The sequence below is a fragment of the Mus caroli genome, unplaced genomic scaffold (genome assembly GCF_978045245.1).
Source record: "Mus caroli unplaced genomic scaffold, Mus_caroli_1 scaffold_3, whole genome shotgun sequence".
NCBI classification, from domain to species: Eukaryota; Metazoa; Chordata; class Mammalia; order Rodentia; family Muridae; genus Mus; species Mus caroli.
The window spans coordinates 76,322,580-76,346,388 of NW_028227258.1; the positions used below are offsets into that span (position 1 = coordinate 76,322,580).

The following is a 23,809-nucleotide window of genomic DNA, read 5'->3' on the forward strand; positions in this document are numbered from 1 at the left end:
GGGTCACTTTTCTCCTTGTGACACAGTATTACCAGATTTATGGTGGAAACTGATAGAGATCATTGCTAGCATGGAAATGTGTTCACCATGTCAGGATATAGTTACCTGGTCTATACAGATTCTCCTTCCTCGCTTCTGACAGGAGAGAAATGGAGACCTTTCCCTGAGAACTAATTTCCCTTATTGCTCATGCATGCTGACATGGCATTGTGTATCTGCCAGCTTCCCCCAACAACTCTAAAAAACCTGTTACCTAAATACAGAACATGTAACAACACATGCTAGACCTGGGCCAGGAGGGAACCGCCAAAGGCAGACATTGCATTATATGTTATTAAGAAAGGCAAAGAAAAACAAAGATAGAGATGTTGATAAAAGGCCAGATGGTTTGTAAACTGCCGCATGGCATATTTTGAAGGGAGTAAATCGAGTGGGATCATCATGGATATCTCATGTCATGAAGGCAATGAAAATTAAGATATAAAATAGCTTCACTTTCAAGTGCCCATGTACACACATCAGTGGGCACAGTGAGGTTGGAAGCTGCAGATTCCAGCAGAGGGAAGAAAGAGAACTAGATCAAGGGTGTGGCTTGACCTTTACAGATGCTGAATACAGATGTATTTATCTTAGCCATGTTTAGGTGGCATCTGATTCTGTTTCATTAGCTACTTTTATCACCATGTCCAAAACTTCCTTATCACTCCAAAGTTCAGGAGTTTATTTTGTAATTGATTATCTTGGAGAGATCCTTATTTATTCATTTATTTAGCTTGAAGAATGATATTTCAAACCCTTCAGATGTTGGTGTTTGTGTTTATGCCTTCTGTTAGAGTCAATTCTATGTATGCTAGGCCTACAGTTTCTCAATTCCCATTTATTGCTCCTATTCCTATGTTGTGTGTGGTTGAAGGGGGTATCCCTCTAGGTGGAGAAGTGAGGCATAGTGTTTGTGAACAGCATGTAAGGAGTTACATTGCTCTGATGAAGTCTTCAGAACAACTGCACTATGGGAGAAAGCCAGGTTTCCTTTTACTTGTTTTATGCATTTGAAACTTAAGAGGCCGTGTTGTATTAAACAGTTTAAGGGGAAAGTGTCTTGTTATCTCTTTGAATATAAAAGTAATTATTAGTTTTGCTCTTTTTTTGCTTTTTTTTTAATCCTTTACATTATTGAAATATTTGATAAATATATTGTATCCAATGGCTTCTTTTTTTTTTTCCTGTGAATTTGGTAAAGCAAGTGGTGAAGTGTTTTGGAGATTATGATGGTAAATGGCAGTGTTTGGTGTATTTCAGGTTGTGAAAATCTTAGAGAAGCATGACCCCTTGAAGAACACCCAGGCAAAATATGGGTCCATCCCCCCAGATGAGGCCAGTGCTGTGCAGAACTATGTAGAACACATGCTTTTCCTGCTAATCGAAGAACAAGCCAAGGATGCTGCGATGGGGCCAATCCTGGAATTTGTGGTCTGCGAGAACATCATGGAAAAGCTCTTCCTTTGGAGCTTGAGACGAGAATTCACTGATGAAACCAAACTTGAGCAGCTAAAGATGTATGAGATGCTGGTCACCCAGTCCTACCAGCCTCTGCTGCACCACAAGCCCATCCTGAAGCCCCTCATGATGTTGCTGAGCTCCTGTTCGGGGACAGCCACTCCAGCTGTGGAGGGAAAGCTAGTTGTCCTGCTCAATCAGCTCTGCTCCATCCTTGCCAAAGATCCATCCATCCTGGAACTCTTCTTCCACACTAGTGAGGACCAAGGGGCTGCCAATTTCCTCATTTTCTCTCTTCTGATACCCTTCATTCATCGAGAGGGCACAGTAGGCCAGCAAGCAAGAGATGCTTTGCTATTTATCATGTCTCTCTCTGCTGAGAACAGCATGGTGGCCAATCACATTGTGGAAAATACCTACTTCTGTCCCGTAAGTCCCTCTCCTTGGTGTGCTTCCCCCTCCCTCCTACCCCCTCCTCTTGTGTGCCAAGAGTGTATGCTTTTGTTCCATTTGCTCCAAGTTGTACCTTCTGTGGCAAGGTGTAGAGGAACATGCTTGGAGGCAGCAGAGCTACCCAAGTTTCAGTGCTAAAATTTGGCTAAGCAGCGACAGCCCCAAATACCGCTCTAGACTCTCTTCCGTTTCCCAATTCATCTTCGTTGTGTTATGCAGAGAGGTTGATTATACTTGCACTTTTAAAATTCATAGCCTTCCAGATTGACTCTGCTCCACTGACTCGAGGCATGAGGTAAGACCCCTCACAGCTAGTTTCCAAATTAATTTGTTTCTCAGCAAGATAATGACTGTTAGTTGTAGGTCTAAAGCATCAATTTTATTTTAAAAATGAATGCATATTTGCAGTGAAAAAAGTTCTCCACTTTGTATAGTTTGTATAGTCCATGGTATGGAAACAAAGTGGTGTATATTAGAGGTGCCCAGTCACACCAGGAAAAGATGTGATCAGTATGGAATTTTGGGGGGGGTTCATATTCTCTGAGTGATTTCAGTGTTTTACTGGTTGGGCAATAGCTAGCAATACTTTCTAAGTTGGGTGAACACTTCTATTATCTATTCTTTTTATTAGTCTTTATACTGTAGCCTTAAGTATGTGAGATAGTTTGTAGATTCTTGGTGAGTTTTGTTGGAAAAGGCAAGACAGGTTGCTATGAGTCGATAAGATTTTGTTGTTGTTGTTAGCTAATACCATATGGGTGATTTTAGATCAGGAGAACATTCCCTAAAGGACATTTAGAAATGTGTATTTGTGTGTGTGTGTGTGTGTGTGTGTGTGTGTGTGCCTGTCTGTGTGTCTGACTCCTTTGCATGGGGCTATGAGGTTAGTGAGGAGGCGTTCACCCACAGTCAGTGTTCACAGACTGTACTAACAATACCAAGTGCAGGTGAGAATGTGGAAATAGGAATTTATATTAATTACTGCTGGGGATGCAAATTGGTGCAGCTACTTTGGAAGACAGTTTGAGAGTTTCCTTTTTTTTTAAAAAAAAAAGGTGGTTTATTTATTTATTCATTTTCATGTGTATGGGTATTTTGCCTACATGGATGTATGTGCATGTATGTAGTGCCTGTACAGGTCAAAAGACAGCATTTGATCCTCTGGAACTGAAGCTATAGAGGGTTGTGAATCACTGTGCATTCTGAGAATTGAACCCAGGTCCTCTGGAAGAGCATTCAGTGTTCTTAACCATTGAGCCATCTTTCTAGTCCAACAGTTTCTTATGAAACATGCTCTCATCATACAGTCCATCACTTGCTTCACTTGGTATTACAGTAAGGAATTAAAACTTCTGTCCGCACAAAAACCTGAACATGGTTGTTTCTAGCTTCTTTATTCATAGTTTTTAATTGTAGAAGCAACCAAGATGTCCTTCAGTATGTGAATAAAAACTGATCCACCCAGATATTGAAAATATTGCTCAACTAAATGAAATGAGCTTTCAAATCATGACTAGACCACAGGAACGGTAAACACGTACTGCCAAGCAGAGAGAAGGCAGTCTGAGAAGGCTGTGCACTGTCTGGGTCCACCAGAGGATACGGCATCAGTAAAAAGAGGAGCATCTCCTAAAGCCGGCAGGCAAACGCTTGGTTCTTAGGGGAGTGAGGATACTCTCCGTGGTACTGTTAGTGTGGGCACATGCCTGTGTCTCCGTGGTACTGTTAGTGTGGGCACATGCCCGTGTGTCTGTCCAAGGCCACAGAATGGACAGCAGAAGTAGATTCTAATTTAAACTGTGTACTTTGTGTGATTATAATGTGCCCAAGTGTTTCAAGATATGGAAAAGACAAGGACGTCTCAGGATATAGATAGATATGCTAACCGAGGAAAGCAGTATAGCAATGGTTCCTAGCATCGAATATTTGCCTTCTTTATGGTCCTGAAGCTTTCCTTATAGACATTGGCACAGGATGCTCATTTAGTTGAATAGCGATTTAATGAAAATAAAAGATGAAATATATGAAACAGAACATAATCAGACTACGTGTATTAGCATGTGTCTATATCTACATATGTGAAGACTAACAAATCTAAAACATGTTGCATAATGATATAAGTAGCAAAGTTCTACCTACCATGTTAGCATTTACATAAACTTTACATAAAGCTTAGAATGGTGCCTACCATTTTTGGGGTGGGCACATACATAAAGTAAAACATAAATATAGTTAAAGTAAAGAAAAAGAAGAATAAGAATAATGTGTTTTAGCTTCAAGACTGCAGTGTGTCTTGGGGATGATGGGAGGAAGAAAGTGGTATTGGGAGTGGAGTAGAATTTGTCTGTTGGCCTTGTGGATTGACTGATCCTCACAAATGTTGATTGACTGATCCTAGATCCTCACACAGCACTCTACCACTCAGCCATACACCCCAGCTGGTTTTAAAAACCTGCAGAGTGCTCTGAAAAAAACTATAGCAAAATGATAAAATTTGTAAGTATTACTGATGATTTTCAATTCTATTATTTTCTGATTATCTGTAATAGTTCATAACTTAAACATTCAAGTGCATTGGGAGAAGAATGGGGCGTGGTTTTAGTGTTTAAATTTCCATTAACTGTGTTTAAGCTGATTTCAGTAATTGTTGCTTTTACAAAAATGTGTTTTAAAACATTGTACAGTTCATTTAAATTAGAGGAAAAACAACATTGCCAGCTGACCTCATTTGGTAGAATAGAAGACAAGTTTCTGTTGTTAGATTACCCCTCAGGATAGAGCCCATAATTTCATTTATACTCAGTTTTCCATAATTACATGTGACAACATAATTAAAATTAAAAAAGGCCCCTTTATGTTGCAGATAAAAGCATATGCTATTAACCAACCAGCTAAGGGCCACAATTGACAAAAAGCTTTCTCTAATTAGTATGATTGTCAAAGTGTGTTAGCATCAGCCTGTTGGAAGAGTAATCACTCTCTTAGCAAACTGGACCTCGTTTGGAAACCTGTATCTTCAAACTTGATAGAAAGTGCTCGCTGCTCTGTCATCTCTTTGGTTCTCAAGAGAGAAAGAGAATACAGTTACCCTAGCAATCTGGTACCAACAAATGGTGGGCACTAAATGATCCTGTCTCTTGTTTTGCTTTTTTTTTTTAACCAAATGTTGATGATTACATTTAGATCATTGTCTCATCTTGGCAAAGTCTAGTATGCATAGATCAGGCCTTGCAAATCAGAGCAGGTGACCTTTAGGTACAGAGCCACAGGTAGGAAGTTAATCATCCCATATCCAAAACGTATGAGGCTTTTTATTTTGGCAAGTTGTATCAAATGCTCTCTACCAGGTGTTTTGCTGCTAGCTTCCAACCAAAGCCATCTGCTAAACGTCTTTGTATCTGCTAAAATTAACCGAGTACCATGGGATGTTTAAGAATTGACCTTGACTTGCTCAGTGCTGTGTGCATGGCTTGTCTGTCTTCCACTACCATGTGAAAACTATTGCTCTAATCCTGCCTGTGTCCTTGTCTTTAACCCTTACAATAGCTCAGCTCATTTAAGTTTATAGAGTTTAATAACTACCCGTTAATGGCAGAATCCAGCTCAAAACCACATTGGGTTGATACTAAAGCTGCTGGTTGTAGCTTTACCACACCAGACTGTCAAGAAGTTAATGGTTTTCACTGCTGTTGTCATATGGCCCTATATGGTGATCTATCCATTCTTTCTTTTTTCTTTTCTTTTTGTGCATGCATGTGTGTGTATGTGCTTCCATGTGTGGATATATATATATATATATATATATATATATATATATATATATAATGTATGGAGGTACTTACATATGCATACACATACATATATACATATGCACACACATATTTGGGTGCATGTGTGTGTGTGTGTGTGTGCCCACACACTTGTACCTGAGGCTGAGGTCAGATTTCTTCCTTGATCACCTATGTTATCCATTGAGACAGAGTCTTTCAGTTGAAGCTACATAGTGCCATTTTAGCTGGTCTGGATATCTAGCTTGCTCTAGGGATTCCCTGTCTCTACTTTCTGAGCACTGGGATTACAGTCACATCTTGGCTTTTATGTGGTGCTGGGGATTAGGAGTCTGGTCCTCTTGCTTGTCCAGCAAGAACTTTACCTGCTGAGTCATCTCCCTAGCCCATGATAATTTCACTTAAGGATACTTTTGGGAGAAGATAAGTGAAAAGTACTTGGTTAATATTTAATGTATTGAGAATAAACATAATGTTTTACAGTTTTGTGGTATGAATCAATAAAAGGCTAAAAGAGTACATTTTATTTTTAATCACCTGTTGAATGCAGATATATGTGCATTTTATAATTTAGTTTTCAAGTTACATAGTGAAATTTAAAAATAAATCACTTTTGATGGTAGTTCTTGAACCTGAAAACAAAACAAAAGAAACAAACAAAACCCACCTACATATCTCTGTGTGCCTCCTTTTGTCCCTGGTCCTGCTCCCTTGGTACTCTCTGTATTCTTGAAGTGGTCTTCCTTGTGACCTTTATCAGCTTGGAGACTGGCCTCTGTCTCCCCTGGCCTGACTTGTTCCCTCTTTAAGCACCAACCTTGCTATGTATGGCCCATAGCCCATGTTCTAAAAATGTGTAGAATGTGTGTAAATGAGCCTTGGGAGGGAATACAGTTGTCAATAGCTGTGAACACACACACACACACACACACACACACACTCCTGTCTCTTAAGAATATGTAATGCCTTTTATTTTGCAGAATATTTTTCTCTTATTCTGTTTGCCACTCTGAGGAAGATAATGTCTATTAACTAGCCCTATCTTCTGGTGGCAGGAACATGGTGGGGACACCTACCCTCCCAGCTGTCAGTTCTGCATGGGGTGTGTCTTCAGTCTGGGCAGGATTCCTCCTGTTCACATCTTAGCCATGCCCTTTTAGAATACTCACTTAAAAAGTGAATATTAGGTATGTATTATTTTTAATTACTGTCACTGGTGTATGTAATTTGAAAATTAATGTTGCTGTAATTATATTGATATACTGAATAGTTATTCCCAGCTTTTTAGTCAGACAAATTAAGCTTGTCTTTATGAATTCATCTTCAGAGCCTCAAAGTGGTTAAGAAACCAGGAGAACACAGAATTAAAGTCTTTGTTCTGTGGTTAATTTAGCATGAGTTAGCAAATGTAATTGATTTTTAAAATGTAGCATCGAGATTAGACTTCTCTTCTAGGGGACTTTTGGCCTCCATATGCTTTTGCCAGAGGTTTCTGATTTATAATAGACAACTCATTTGGGTCTCATTCAAAACTAGTATTAAAGTGATTTGTCGAGGTATGTTGACAACGAATTGAATACTTTAAGTAGAAGATATTTTCCTTGGGGACCACAGATGCCCTGATTTTTAAAAATATAAAGGATCTCTCCTGCTCACAGTTGTGTTTCCTACGCTTAGCACCTGACCTGAAATTAAGTAGTCAGGCTTTTTTATTAATGAGTGAATTAATATATGGGTGGATGAAGGTTTCTAGGAAACAGAACAAAGATCTATCTATCTATCTATCTATCTTTGTCTCTAGTGTTGCTATGGTCCATCTGTTTCACTGTCCTTTATTGTACAGCATGGGCTCTGGTACCACCTTAACTCTTATCAGTTTCTCTGATGGCTTCCTCTTATTTCTTTGTGCTAAGACCTATCGTGTTTTATCATTGAATTCATTGTGTTAGTCTCGGAAGATCACACCAAAGACTCAATATACCCGACTCTAGTGCCCTCTTCAGCAGTCTAGACAACACTTCTGAAACCAGTTCCCATATTTCGCCCCCTACCCTCAAGTTTGAGTGAAGCACCTTTGTTTATCAGCAGCATCCTAGTTTTCTTATCCTGCATTTTCGATGTTTCTGACACTGTTGTAATTCCTTGTTTGTCTTTTGATGGACTGGGAGATCAGTGGAGTGTGTCACTGTTTCTTTTCTGGGCCTGACTCAGAATACCTTCTCGAATGCTTTCATCCGTTTGAGTAAATTCAGGGTCTGTGCTAGAACGGTGTCTTTTGGAGCTGACTTAGTTTTCTGCCATTCTTTAATTACATATGTCTTTATTTTGTATCCACCTGTAAGTGTCCATGTGTGGGCATGCCAATGTCATGGTGTGGTGTGGAAGTCAGACAACAATTTCCTGAAGAGAGTTTTCTCCCTTCACCATGTGGGTCCCGGGAATGCATCTCAGGTACAGGGCACCCTTACCTCTGTGCCATCTTTCTGGCCTTATAGATGGCTTCTTATGTATAGTCCATACTATGCTATACATTTGCTAAGTCAGAATATCTGAGACGCTGCATAACTAGCATCCCTTCCCAAGTGGGAAGCCCCATGCCCTGTGAAATTTACTGCTTCTGCAATCCTCTGTTCTGTAAGTGCGCAACATGAAGTATGATCTTTTTCCATACTTATCTTTTAAAGATATATATATATTTATATTAAATATTATTTATGCTATATGTTATATAACATATATAATATATTAATCATAATATCTAATATATTATATTAATTATATATCATATCATATTATATAAATATATAGATATAAATATGTAGATAGATAAAATATGAACATAAATAACATATACTAACATATAAACATAGTTACATGTTATATATGATATATATATGTATGTGTATATATGTATACATACATACACAGATATATATTTACTTATTTTACATCTCAACCTCAGTTTTCTCTCCCTTCTTTCCTCCCAGTCTCTTCTCACTCACCTCCCTGAATACTTGAAGTTCTTCACCTCACTCGTCCCGCCCAAATATTGTCAGTATAGTTTTAAGAGCTGGGTACAAAGGTGACAAGTAAATTTCAGGTTCTGGCTTTAAACCAGCTGTCTTGGTGAAGCCATCCTCATCCACGCTTATGAGAGACTCTGCTGGCATGGAACATCACCTTGGTCCAGACCTTGGTCACATAGCTGAGTGACCGCCATCCACACCCCCTTCTTTCCTCTGTCAAACTGTTTGTGATGGTTGAAGGAAATAATATATGTGAAAGTTTTCTAACACATAAACTGCTAGTAAGTTTCACTCAGACCCATTAACATGCAGACAGTTTGTCTCATAACACTACCCAGCGTCCCTGCGTGTTAGTAGGGACCTCCTGCATCGGGGCTGCCTCCCATGGACTAGAATCTGCACTGGCGTTCTCTCTATTGGCACTCACCAAATTGCTCTGTACTGTATTTCTAACCAGTTTGTCCTGTCCCTGAACTTCTTGGGTATGAGAGTCACATTTCATTCATCTTTGTGTTTTGCCTTCTCACTTGCTGTGCTCCCAACTCATACTGGTGCTTGGCATAAAAGATGAGTCACCCCCACCAACCTCTTGACTAATAGCTAAGTAGCTCCGCATTTGCCTTGCTGTCCGCCGGGTTAGCCTTCCTAGTTCACCCACGGGTTTAACCTCTCCTTGCTAGTTGATAGCTCCTCACATTAATAATCCCTTACTACTCAGAGTTCGGTCTTTGGGCCGAACCATAGGCATCCTTATAACCGTGAGCTTCAGACGAGATGGCTTTGCTTTTTTTGTTTCCGAATCAGGTGCTTGCAACGGGACTCAGTGGCCTGTACTCTTCGCTGCCCACAAAGCTGGAAGAGAAGGGTGAGGACTGGCACTGCCTTCTGAAGGACGACTGGCTCCTGCTGCCTGCCCTCGTGCAGTTCATGAACTCGCTGGAGTTCTGTAACGCAGTCATCCAGGTACTGCAGCCCAGAAGCCATCGTGGACTTCTGGACTCAAGCCTTGAGGGTGTGTCTGTGTGTGTGTGGGAGGGGGGGAGTGTGTGTGTATAAGACCCTCCACTATTCCGATTTCTTCAAAATTAACCCTTTGCTATTTTTGGGAAGTGCTTATGGATAATGATGCTCTGCTTGAATCCCGTGGAGTACACTGAAATGAGTGAAAACGTTTGGTAGGCTTCTGAAAAGTTCCAATTGAGAACAAATGAAAAGATTTTATTTTCTCTATAAAAAGTGTTATTCTGTTTTGATTATCCACTTACCCATCAAAAATAAGTTCAGTGGCTGGCTCATTAAATAGATATTTTTAGGCTGCTTAAGTACTCCAAATTATAACACTTTTACTTCAAGGTCTTCCTGGGAGCTTACAAAGGAAAACACTTTATTTTGCTTAATGGTGCACACTACATAAAGAATATTGTTATCCCAATTGAATTTGGAAGAAGTTAACAATCTTCTTAGCTACACAAATTAAATTTGCTTTGAAATTGGCTCGCTTTAGGGGAAAAACCAGCCACTGAACTCTTGTGTATCTGGCTTTTTGATTAGATTTTTTTTTTTTATCTTCAAATTTCTTGTTACTGTTTTCAATAAAAATCCAATTTTATATATGTTTAAGGGTATAGTAAGTTTTCATCAAAAATTTCTTCTATGTAGCATAAGTGTTACCTTTATATTAGATTTATTAAGAAATCAGGTTTGTTTTATGGTGATTTTTATAGGGTGAAAAATGTTACTTATAATCTGTTTATCCACCAAATAAAGAAACAGCGTCTGCAGGAAAGTGAAAGCAAATTACTTTAGTTCCCATCTCATTTTTATTGCTAAGTCAAAGGAAGTTTTATTTGTATTTAAGATAAATGGATTACATTTTAAATTATTTTCCCTTTAATATTATAGTCTATCAACATTTTCTGCAGAAATGTATGGAAATAAAAATGATGGAGCTACTATTAGCTCCTCTTCAGCTCTATGGAGAGAGACTCAGTAATTTGAGCAGCTAGCCTTACTTCCTAGAAATTGCTTTTTACTTTATGTTTGATTGAGTCTCTCTCTCTCTCTCTTTCTCTCTCTCTCTCTCTCTCACACACACACACACACATACACATTAAAGCTGCTTCTTTGGGCATGGTGAAGAACAGGGAAATTATATATTAATTTCAAATTAAAAGCAAACATTATTTTAAACCATTTTAATAATGTTTTAGGGTTAGGAAACCCCTGAAAGTATAAAATATATTAGTAAAGGTTTGTCCATGTTACTTATATTTTGAAAACCAATTTTGAGAAGTAACACCAGCAATGTTTCCTGTTTTTGAACAACTGTCCACTTTTTATGAGAATATTTTACAGAACCTTTCTTCCCTAAATATCAGAAGAATCAGAAAATGTATCTTCAAAGTTCTCTGTTAGAAAAATAAGTGTATTTAATTATTCTTTTCTATAGTTACACTCTTTTTTAAAAGGTAGTACCAGGTAGATATAGAGTCTAGAAGAAGTTAAGGGGCAAAAATTATACTTTATAATTTATTCATTTTTAACTTATAAATATTTATGCATACTCAGTCTATTCATTGTCTGTCTTGTTCAACTCAACTTTAAAATGAACATCTTTTCTATAGCTGGAAGTATAATTTTAGCTGTTTATACTGTAATAGATATTTTTAAAAAAATCACATCATTGTGTGGTCTGAAGAATGACTTTATAAGTGGAGCTTTGCCCAAATGCAGGGTTTCTTTTTGAATGTAAGATGAAGACAGAACTGTTTGGTTTTGAGGCACCATAGAAAGTGAGCCCTGTCATCTGCTTCTGTCTCAGGTGGCTCACCCCTTGATCCGCACTCAGCTCGTCAGCTACATTTACAATGGATTTTTGGTACCAGTATTGGCTCCTGCACTCCATAAGGTCAGTGATTGGCTAAGGTCATCTGTCTGTTCATAGTATGAGGGAGGCAGAGCAAAGAAAACACTGTATAATTGAGTCAGCAGTGGATATAGCCTTAATTTTCTTCTTGTTCCACCCAAAGTTCTTAGTCGTCTCAAACATGGGACTTAAAAATATCCGTAGTATAAGTTAGATGGGATCCATTTGGGGCAGTGGAATGTCAAGTTGGACAGTCTACAGGAGAGGTGACACATGGTCTTTGACTCTGGGATCGACTTCAGTTCCTGAGTGGGGCTGCTGTGAATGTTCTGTTAAGCTGTCCTGTGAGGTGCATATTTCATAGAGAGTGTATGGGATCGGGGAGGGCAGAGGTAGCGCCGGGGCCACAGCTTTATCATCTCCTTAATAGAACATGATTTTCTATTACAATTTTGCGACAGCAAAAATTAGAGTGAAGCCATGGTAAGGTTCCACCAAAGGTTGGCAACACTCTGCATGCCCATGGCTCTTATTTCATAGTTAATAAACCAACTGATATCTTTTCCATTGTAAGTCATTATGAGATACCCACAGACCTAGAATCCTAATTTTAAAGAGTCTTTTTCCCTGTTTGAGAGAGAAGCAAGAATTAATTCATAATGTGGCTTGGACAAAATGCCCTTCTTTCTGTATGTTTAAATTACATTTAATGTGCTCTTATTTTATAAAGTTAAAAACCCTGGATTGTAGCAGTGCTGAAGGGTTGCAGTATGTGCTGCGGGATGTCTGGCTCAGAGCAGCCAGGCTCAGTGAGACTGTTGCTCTCTTGCTGTTTAGTGCTCTTTTTGTTCAGTGGATACATTTTGTGAAACAAACTGTACTTGGTCTGATACATAGTTTCCTCAAGTTATTTTAGTGTTTTATAGATGCGGAGAGACCAAGTCTGTGGAATTAAAGCTGTCTTGGGAAATGCAGGGCATACGATTAGAGAACTCACACTGTCTGTGTTTCTGTGCTCTCCTTCTGTTGGCCAGTATTCTGCTGTTCAGGATGTGTCTGCTTTGGGGGTCTCTGAATCTGTATGGGGAAGAGCTCTCCTTTTCAGTGGAATCCAGTGGAGCTACTGAAAGTCTTAGCTGTGATTACAGACTCCCGTGTGTAGTCTTTCTTCCTTGTTTATTCCCTAATTATCCCTCACACACTTGCCAAAACTAAGTCATGCTATTTATCACTATTGTATTCTCCACAGTATTTTGTTATTATAATTAGTTAATATACTTTAATGTTATAGGTGCTGATGGAAATTCTTTTTGCATATTAATGGGATATCAAGTGAAGTTTTGATACACATACAGATTAATGTAATGTTAAGGTCAAGTTAAACATATTTATCTTCCCAAACACTTACCAGTTCTTCATGGTGAAAACTCTCCTTGGAACTTTCTAATAGTATAGCACATCTGGTTATCTGTAGACACCCTGCTGTGCGCTGGACCAGCAGAGCACCTTGCTGGGATCTCTCTGTGGCTTAGCACAGTGAGTTCTATAACTGAGCTGGGCTCACAGAGGCATTGTGAAGAGCACTGTATCTCAATTCTTCACAGCACTTAGGAACGACTGAGGAACTGAGGCATGGGCCACGCATGTTCAACATCCAAAACCACAGCACCTCTGAGGGTAATGCTCCTGTATGTTTTGTTCTCTGGGATACGCCCATTGCTGAGTATGGACATCTCCTTAGACTTAAGAAGTATGAAAAACCAAACCAACCAACCAACCAATCAACCGAAGAACAGCACACAATGGAATGTTTAGGAATGAATGTGCCAGCAGAACACCGACAGTTGTCACCCTTTCAGACAGTACTTTATAAGGGAGTGATTTTAAACAGCACTGTGTATACATCACCTGACTCTATTCTTAGTTATGTCCGTAACTTAAAATTGGAGATTTTAAAGCCATCGAAGTTAATACATGTTTATTTTTAAAAGTCCATATAGTATAGAATACATGAGATGAAAAGTGGATGTTACTGTATTGGATTTTAATTTGCAACTCCCTAATTAAGATTCTTTAATTTTTATCTGTTAGTGACAATTCTTCTCCAGATATTTCCATTTAGTGTCCAGAGAGACCAAAGACTGATTGTTCTCTATTTTTCTTACATTCTCCATTTTTATGTGTTTGTTCCTGTTTTTAACACTGATAATTGCAAGGGTTAGGGACACCCTGCCCTTTACCTCTGGCTCTCTCAGTGACAGCTGACAGGTGCCTGTCGTAGATCCTAGAGATCAGGGACAGACACTCAGAGCAGGTCAGAGCTGGATGTATCTTGAGAGGCTCCCAGTGGGAGCACTCTAACTTCCTACACCTCCCCCTTGGGTGCTTAAAGGGCTACTTCAAGTCCTGGCTCAGGCCTGCTACAGACATTCCTATTGTGTTTTGCAAACTTCACATCTGCTTCCCTGACAGAAGGGCCTTGGTCAGTCTTCTAAATAAAATTCCTTTCTTTGTGTACTCCCTCACCTAAATCATGCATAACTTTTTAGTTACCTGCCATGCACGTAGGCAGCTTATAAAGGAGAGCTCATTCTCTCTGTCTCATACATAATACAAATGGATTTATGCTGAAAATTTTTCCCCATTACGATCAATATATTTCAGCAGCATTTCTTAACCAGAGATTAAGCATTGCAAAACCTAAGGAAGGGACTGGGGCGATGGCTCAGTGAATGAAGTGCCTTCCATTTAAGGATACAGATCTGAGTTAGATCCCCACAAATCCACATTGAAAAGCCAGGCTCCGTATTTTGTATCTTGACTCCCCATGCTGCGGGGACAATGTGGGGCTGCGGCAGGTGGAGACAGGAGGATCTTGGGAGTTCTTTGGCCAGCTGTCCTATTTGAATCAGTGAGCTTCAGATTTAGTGACAACATCTGTATCAGGGAGGGAAGGAAAAAAGGGAGGAAAGACATTTGACACTGACCCCTAGCTTATACACATGGATGTACACACCTCCACCTACTCTAATAAGTAACACATCAGATGCACACCACATCCCACCTGCATACACACTCACAACCTGTGAGTAGGAAAAGTGGGGCGGGTATGTAGGCTGATAGTGGGCATCTCTGCAGTTGCTCCTCACTGCTGCAGATAGGTGTGGACTCCACTCACGAGCTTACTCTCATACTGTCTTCATCCAACACTGAGGTGTGGCCATTTATTCTTCAGGGTTAGTGCAAGGCTCACGGGGTTCTTTTTAAAGGCTGCAGGACTTTCTTCCACAGTCATGTGCAAGTGGAACACATGGGGAAAGCTCTGGGCCTGGGAGTAGACTTGGGTTCAATCTCTAGGTTGAGTAATAAAGGTGACTTAGAAAGCCCTAAACACAAGGTTTTTATCAATTCATTTGACAAACCATCCAACCTTGCTGAGTGCATTTGGTGTCTGGTCCTGCCTGAACTATCTCAAGGTTGTTGATTTTTAACTTACCTGTGTTAGTATTTGTATGTTCTGTGGAGAAAATACTAATATACCTAGTTTAGGGTGCTAGCTCAGACCTTCTGGGGATTTTATATAAGAACATGGCCGATAAATATATCATTCTTCTAAAAAAGTTTTTAAATTCCTAAATACATATAGCCTCCAGAGTTTGGAATAAGAGATGGGAAGCCCACTTTGGACATTTTGGGAAAGAGTTGATTTTTACAGATAGGTTGAACATGCTTTTGTAAAAGTCATATTAAAGAAAATGTTATTGATAGATGAAGTAAGCAAATAAATTCAGCTGCAGATATGTCTATAGTCATTCAAGCTGGTTGGTTCTATTTTACTTTAGAGCAAAGGGTACGTTGTCTGCTTCTCATGGGTCTGCCCGGTTAATTTGTCCAAGCTAATATTCAAAGCTGAGCGCTCATTGGTTAGTTGCACTAGCCTGCCTTCTCAGAGAAGCAGAAGTGAAGGAAGGATTAAACAAACAGGGATTGTACTTCAAGGAGCAAGGCAAGAAGGCACTTAGGGACAAAAGTGTCAACCCTGTAGCTTACATCACCTGTCACAGTGTCAGAGGGAGAGACGTGGAGCTTTTATCTGGAAGTGACACATGTCTTTCCATTCCTATTTCATCCTGTGAAGGCAAGCAAGGCCTCAGGTCACACTACCCTCAGAGGGAAGTGTCCTTCTGCGGTTTTATCAGAAGAGATGTTTAGGATGTGAATATTTGCCCTAGTGACTGTCATTCATATGTCAGGGTCCCAGTAAGAACAGGTGGTCCTCAGATTGTGCTGTCAGGCGAGCTGAGGAGCTAAAGAGGTTTTGAGAGGGCAACATTTCAGTGCTTTGGTGCTGTGTCAGAAACCACGCTTAGAGCTGGACTTAACAGCAGCCATTGGTTGTTAGGGTGAGTCACCACCTGCACAGTGCCACAGTCCGGCTCTAGGGCGTGGGCCTCAACTGAGATCATTACTGTGACCAGGGCCTGAGCATTTGGGGCTGCCTGAGCATCTCTCTCTCCTCTGTGCCTCTTCCTTTCTATACAGGTATAGCTGGGGCTTCTCCCAAGGAGGCAGCCTTGGTTATTTGGGTTTCTGTACTAGTCAAGGTCTCAGCACTCTAGAGCATGGAGGTTCTGAAGCCTCCAAGTGTGCACGGTAGAAGTGACCAGTGTCTTAGGGACCTGGGACAGAGTCACTCCTGTTTACTCTCATTGTTCACATGTTACAGAGCTGGATATGGAACCTGTCACTTGATTCAAGAGCATAAGGGAATCTGTGGCAAGTTCACTGTGACCATAACAGTGATCTCTCTCTCCCCCCCTCAGTCTCTCTGTCTATCTCTTTCTCTGTCTCTGTCTCTCCCCCCTCTCTGTCTCTATCTCTATCTCTGTCTCTCTGTCTCTGTCTCTGTCTCTCTCTCTCTCTGTCTCTCTCTCTCTCTCTCTCTGTGTGTGTGTGTGTGTGTGTGTGTGTGTGTGTGTGTGTGTGTAAAGAGTCAGGGGCAAGGGGCTGTGTAGAAAGTGCCTGCTATAGAAGCTGTGGACCTCAGTCTAAAGCAAGCAACTCCGAGAAATAAAGTTGGGACAAACTCGGAAACTTCACCCATTCCAGTCTACCAGTCTCCTGCTAGAATCATATTGGCTAAACTCGTGTGGTAACCAAACATTCCAGAGAACAGAGGACATGGTGGCCCACACAGACCCACAGGGCTATGGGACTGGATCTGAAGGTAAATACAGATGAGTGTGAGTCTCCTGAACTCCCAGCTCCCAGTGTCAGCACCTGAGAGCCTTCCTTAGGAGGAAGCTAGCACCTGTCATGTGTGACTGTACTCTGTGCTCAAGTAGATTTCACCTTAAAATTTTCTAGAAAGGCCTTAAAACCCAACCTTTTATATCTTCTACTCATAGTTCTCCTCTGGAACCTACATCATAGTTAGAACTTACTATGGCAGGTAGAAATACTAACAGCATATTAGATGTGAATGTATAGTAAAGAAACATGTAAAACACAGGTGACAGTCACCAAATACAATGTGAGCTTATGCTTGGTGAGAGGTACAGCGTGCAGCAGAAAAACACTGGGCAGTGAAGACCTATACTCTAGTCCTGGCTCTTTCTGCTGTGTGGCCATGTACCAAGCCTGTAAACTTTCCGAGTCTGTATCTCCTGCTGTACAGTGAGAATAGCAACACCGTTCTCTACCCTTGTACAATTTGAAGATGAAGGATAGCATTTGTGCATTTTGAGACGCACACAAATAACATGCATGACTATTCTGGGAGAAGGCCTGCCATCTCATGTGCAGTAGGAGGATAACACTGCTTGTTCAGAAACAGTTAGGGAACACGTACAGGTGAGGCACTCTGTACTTCACTGCCAGAGGAAGTGAAACCCTTTCATCGCTACGAAGTTCATAATGTGGGACCTGGCAGGTGACAGGTTAACCACAGGCTTAGAGCAGGAGGGGGTAAGATAAATGCTGTTACAGAGAGAAGCAGGGACAGGTGTAGGCAGAAACAAGATATGGCTAAGAAAAGAAGCTGTGTAGTCATTTTTTTTTTTTTTGCAGCCTATTCTACTAAGCATTCAACCTCTCCTCTTACCCACCAGAGGCAGTGGAAGAGAAAAGTTATTAGGATATGGGGGAAGTTGACCTGTTTAGCAGTAGTTCTTTGAGGGGAGCTCAATTTTCTTTGCCAGTGGTTCAGTCTGTAGCAAATACCAAATACAAGTCAGCAGCTGCAGTCCAGTCTTCGGTAGGCAGACACCATGCAGGAACCAGCAGCTTCAGTCCAGTCCTTTTGGCAAGCAGACAATACACAAACTAGCAGCTGTAGTTCAATCTTCAAGAAACCTCAAGGCTCATCAACCAGCCCAAACAAGTGAAGTTGTCTGACTGACTGTCACCAGCCTGGACTCTCTGCCCAGGTGTAGTATTGGGGTCCTCTGTTAGCAGGAGAATGGTAGGTAGGCAGTGTGCCTTAGAAGACAAAGCTGACTTTGAAGCTTATCCTGGTCTCCAGCAGGATTAGAAAAGGGATTGGTAGGGAGTGTGGGTGGGAAAGGATTGTCCAAGTAACACCCTGGCTCACTTGCAAGATTTCCAGAAGTGACTTAGAATACTTTTTGTTTTGGAGGTTGCTATGGGTGGGTTCTTCACGGGCTTTTAGGAAATAGTGGAAGAAACTGGTGACTGTCTCTGTTCAGGGAAACTGTAGACCTTGAGGGGTGTATGCTATGGTAGGCAGTGATGGCAAAGAAGTCTGTCACATATGTCCTTTCTGCATGCAGCTCCCAGGCATTAGCCATGGAAACTCTGACCTCAAAGCCTGTACCTTTGGTTTTGCCAAAGAGTAGCCAACTATATTTCATTTCCTATAAGTGTGCTTGGAAAACAGAAACAAGATCAACTAGGGAAAAAAAAATCCCACCATCTTCTGTGTGCTAAAACTGTGCTCGAACAATATACATGGGGAGAATTAATTTCAGACATTTCCTTAAGGGCATGTGTGTTGGCTTTCTATAAGCCACCATGGAACCCATTTGTTTTACAATCTTGCCTTCCAAACACACACATACATATTCATGATCTGCATCCTACAAGCTCAATAATTCATGGCTTATTGACTTAAGTTGATGGATGGCAGTTTTGGGGTGATTGAAAAGAAAAGATGGAAATTTCAAGAGGCTGGGCACAGCCACAAGGGAGTTGCCCACTAAACCAATAATGTGCCCTGTAGGTGGGGTGGGACAAGGACTTTAGTACAGCCCAGTTTGGCTCTCCTGGCTAAGCATACTCTCGACCTTTATGCCCAGTGGAAGTTGTGATTGAAGACTCTTTAAATGATTAAATAACATCTTCAGATTATCATCATTATGAGATATTAATGGGCTGTGGTTGGGTGCAGAGCTTACAGGAGGAACAGCCTGATGTGTGTCTAAGGGGGAGAGAGCAGAGTGGCTGCGGCCTCAGCACCATCTGTCTCTGCCACCAGCGCCCCCCCCACACACACACACCATGTTTCCTGGTCTGGAAGGTAGAAGAGAGGGCTCAGGGTGGAGGAGGGAAGGCAGGTCCCCTGCTTGCTCTTCTGTATGTCTGGATGTGGAGCGCGCCTGTGCTGTGTGTCCTCCTGCTGTCATCTCTGCCACTTCTGGATGGAAAGCACTTTGACATTTCCTGTCTAGTTTCCAATGACGCTGGGGAATTTCACTGGAGAAAAAAAAAAAAAAAGCCTTCAGTACAGAATTGAAAGAAAGGAGTCCAAGCGCGGAGTCAGAAGCAGCTCTGCTCGCCCCATACCACCAGTGACTCAAGCATCAGTGTAGCACGTTGGCTGTGGATGCCTGGGATTTTTTTTTTTTAATTGTAGTGGTTCTCTGCTCTGACTTTTGTGCCTTTCCTTGAGTTAATTGGTTACCAAATGAGACTCTGGCTCTGCAGTGAAATACACTGGAAGTTTTAGTGTGGTGGTTTTGCCGCTTTTTACATTTTATAGTTTTATACATTTCAGTGATTTGCGTTATAAAATCTAGTGTCTGTATTAGTGGCCATGGCCTTTAATTTCTAAAGGCTCCTGACTAAGGAGCCATAGGGAAGGAGGCTGGCTCAGCTGCTGGCTTGGGTTCTTTTCCTGTTACTGGGATAAAATACTCAGACATAAACAACTTGAGGAAGGAAGGGCTGATTTGGACTTACACTTCCAGGGCGTGGCACATGGCCATGCGGAAGTCACGGCAAGAGTTTGAGGAGGCTAGGCACAAGGCATGCACAATGAAAACAGCAGAGAAGTGAGCGCGTGCTATGTTCAGCTCACCTGCTCTACTTTACCCAGTCCAGAATCCCTTGCCCAAGGAGCTGTCCCTGCTCTAACTAATGCAGCTCTTCCCACATTAATGAACATATTCAGGATAATCCCTCACAGGCATACCCAGGCCTATCGTCCTAGTGATTCTAGGTTCTGCTAAGGTGACAATTAACAGTACCATCCCAGTGGCAGTGCAAGGGGAGGGATCCAAATGGTTGCTCAGTCTTAGTCTGTGAAAGTGGAGGGGCCAGTATAAAGATTACCAAGGCTGGTCAGTGATTTTTGGCGGCTAAGATGATTAAAGGGCTCTAAGGAACTCGTTAGTCAGCAAGATAGCCACAGATAGACCAAATAACAACTATCTGAATAGACCTAGAAGAGCTGACTGCCAAATACAAGAGGCTTTGTCTTGGAAATACCTGATTTATTAATTGAAAACTATGAATATGTATTATCTAATGCATTCATTTAGGACATTATATTCAGGTCATAGAGTTTGTAGAAGCGATGTAGAGTCACATAAAAATGTACCTCAAAATGGGTTTTGGGGTCAGTGAGATGTTGGTTTGCAATCTGGTCCCTGGCTGCTCTCATCAGTTCCATGATTGTGGTGTGTCCTTACGCGTGTGTTTATGAAAATAACACACACCTCCTTGGGATTTTGTGAAGAATAAATAGATACTATATTTGAAGTAATTCTTATTGTCACTGACACTTAGCACTAAGTACATACCACCTGTTGTTATTCATGAATGTAACCAACCAACTCTCTAACATAAGACATTGTCACGTGGTTTGGTATTACCACGGGGTAACTCTTGCCCCATCTCAGCCATTACTACAGTTTGAGTTTACACAGTATACTTCATATTTCTTACAATCCTTTTAGTTGGTGGAGAGCTCTAGCTCCCCTCTTCCCCTGGCTCTTGGGAGATATGGCATCAATTCAGCTGTCCTACATTTGCAGTTCTATTTATTCTGATTCTCAGTCACAGGTATTCTCAGACAAAAACAGTTACATTGGGTCTCTTGAATGAAAACTCTTAATCTTTGGGGGTTCTGATTTGACAGGAGAGAAGAAGCCTGAGAGTTTGAACCACAGCCATCACTTAGGCTCTCCAAGGGCCATACTTGGAAGAGCACTGCCTCACCTCCATGTGTCTTTGGGCTGCCTGTGGGGGTTGTCTTGTTTTTGTTAATTGAAGCCTGTTGGGGCACTCATTGTTGACAGCACTGTTCCCTGGCTGAGACCCTGCACTGTGGAGAATGGAGCTGAGCATCCATCGCTCTCTGCCTTCTGATTGTGGGTGTGGCATGAGCGCTGCTTTAAGCTCCTGCTGCCTTGACTTCCTTGACCTGATAAACAGTACTTTGGCTGTCAGCCAGAATAAAGCCTCCACCCTCAAGCTGCTTTTGTTCGTATCTTACCACCGTGATGAGAAGATGAGACAGTAACAGCCATCAGGCTTTAGTCTGATGTGGAACCTCCAGGGGTTTTAACTCACTGACAGATCCAGTTTTGTCATTTCTAACCCTACTCCACATACTCCCCAAGATTATGGAGAACATCAAACAATAATGACAGTGATATGAGAAATGAATTGTGAGAATGGGTAAGGGCTCATGTCAATACTCTGCTTCATGCGAGGACACAGTAGTAGTAGTAATAGCAGCAGTACAACTACTACACTACTACTACTACTATTACTACTACTACTTGAAGGTGTGTAGTAAAAGGAGATGGTTGGCCCCATAAAGGTGTTTCTTCTCCAATGTGTGCATCGTGTTGGATTGAGAGAGGTCCTTCCCACTGTTGAGGGTGGTGACAAGTTCCACTACTTACTGTGTAACATCAACTCTGCTCTGCTGTGTGGTGTTGTTTGGGTCTGTGGGCAGTGTTATCAGTACCAGGAACACTCCTCTCAAATAATAAAAGGCACTGGGCAGACTTCAGTTGTCACGATCACTGCTCTTTTCCTCATCTGAGTTTTCAGGCGATTGTGTGCAAAGATGATGCACACAGATGTCCAGACCCACATCCATACACAGGCTTCCCGTTAGCAATATATAGAAAAACTTAACAGTCCATTCTGTATCCTCCATTAACACTCATGAGCCAGCTGTGAAACATATAGAAATGATTAATGTTTATTGGGGAAGCCTCTGGGAATATGGAAATGATGGTAATAGGAGCTATTGGAACATTTGCTTCTTTTCCAAAAAAAGAAAATCTTGTAATTAATAGCTAAGGTCTTGTTGCTGAGCTTCCAGACTAATTAAGTACCATATTGTTGAGTAGCTTTTAGTCACGACAGCTCTATCTAAGGCCCATGCCACATCCTCATCTGAGACAGGTATATTACTCAGGGACTGGAAGCTGGAAGCTTTCCACTCATCTTTATGTTTACCAAGTGATGGTGAACTAATTCAATTATTGTCATTTGTGACCATAGGATCAATGGTGGTGTCAGCGTGGATGAACTTTGTAGTGTCTTAGAGGCATCCTTGTCCCTATAATGCTTTGTCTAATGACGAGCTTAACATGAATAAATAAAACTGTCCAAAATAAATAGAATTAAGATAAGAGAGTAAAGAGGCAGGCAAATTTGTTTATATAGGTGATTGGAATTCAATGTGATATGATAACTCTTTCATTGTGCAAATCCAAAAGGAAGCCAGATTTAAGACAGGCATTTCTTTAGCAATGTAAGGGAAGATACAAATTTTATAGAGAGAAGGAAAAAGATTATTTGCAGTATTACTGAAGAAGCAGTGATGTTGAAGAATTGTGCTTGGAACATGTTCTCTACATGTAGAAATGGATTTGTTGAAGGTGAACCTTACTGCCCTGGGTTTGAAGTGACTATAAAATACCAAGTTGAAGGCAGTGGGCAGCATGCGGTTGCCATGGTTGTTTGTCAGGATATAAACAATCTGAGCGAAGCCTGTGATATTTACAATTATGTCAAATGCTTTAATGTAACTGTAGATTATATAAATCGTAGATCTCTATCCCACAAACCCCGAATCCACAGGCTGAATTTTGGATGAGTAATTCTCAATGTACAATAGGTTTAACTGCTCAGATTCTTTCTGGATATGAGAACCCAGGAGGTTAGAACTCTGGAGTCCAGTAGATTTCCATTTCCTAGAGGAACAGTGTGGCACAACTCCTGTTTATCTCTTGTTTTCATCATCTGGCTACGTGGTTGCCCAGCTCTGGGTGCCTAGGTATTCTGGGAGTATTTTGTAGTAAATGAATTAGTAAGATCTCAGTTTTCAAACTTATTACAGAGTCCTCAACAAATTGTTGAGGTAGGAGGATTGCAAGTTCAAGGCTAGCCTGGGTCACAGAGTGAATTTGAAGCCAGCTTGGACAGCATAGTGAGGCCCTGTCACAAAGCAGTAAGTAGACAGTGTGCAGGGGCTACAACTCAGCAGTAGAGCTTGCTGAGTATGTGTGATGCATGGCTTCCACTCTCAGTACTACAAAACAGAGAAACAACTTGTATGGACTTCATGACTCATCCTTGTGCTTAAAGTCTCATCAGATCTGATGAATTAAATTGGACAATAAATTAAAAATAGAAATATATCATATTATGAACCCTTGCAGAATTTGGTAGTGGACATAATTCTATAGATTCTATGTTCCTTATTTCTCACTCAAAGGCGTTGAAGACCTGAGAAGTGAGTTGACTTGGCCATGTTTACACAAACATTACTGACCAATCTGAACCAAACTCAACTCCCCAGTGCTATCTGTCTTCTTGTTCATTTTATTTTTTAAGCAGATCTTAGATCCATGAGTCCTTCTATGACATAGGTTTAACTTCTGAGTTCCCAAAGCAGAATTTAGAGAAAACCGTCC

The 23,809-nt window shown here is 41.0% G+C and overlaps 1 protein-coding gene across 4 annotated transcripts in view; it reads left to right on the top strand.

Moving 5' to 3' along the window:
• The window catches only part of Fhip1a (FHF complex subunit HOOK interacting protein 1A), a 252,082-nt gene that overhangs the window by 177,545 nt on the left and 50,728 nt on the right, over window positions 1-23,809 (top strand). For all 4 annotated transcript variants that reach the window (XM_085835794.1, XM_085835795.1, XM_085835796.1 and 1 more), the window contains 3 exons: window positions 1,300-1,926; window positions 9,569-9,727; window positions 11,586-11,672. In XM_085835794.1, the coding sequence (XP_085691920.1) occupies window positions 1,300-1,926; window positions 9,569-9,727; window positions 11,586-11,672 (873 nt within the window). The remainder of the gene's footprint in view (window positions 1-1,299; window positions 1,927-9,568; window positions 9,728-11,585; window positions 11,673-23,809) is intronic.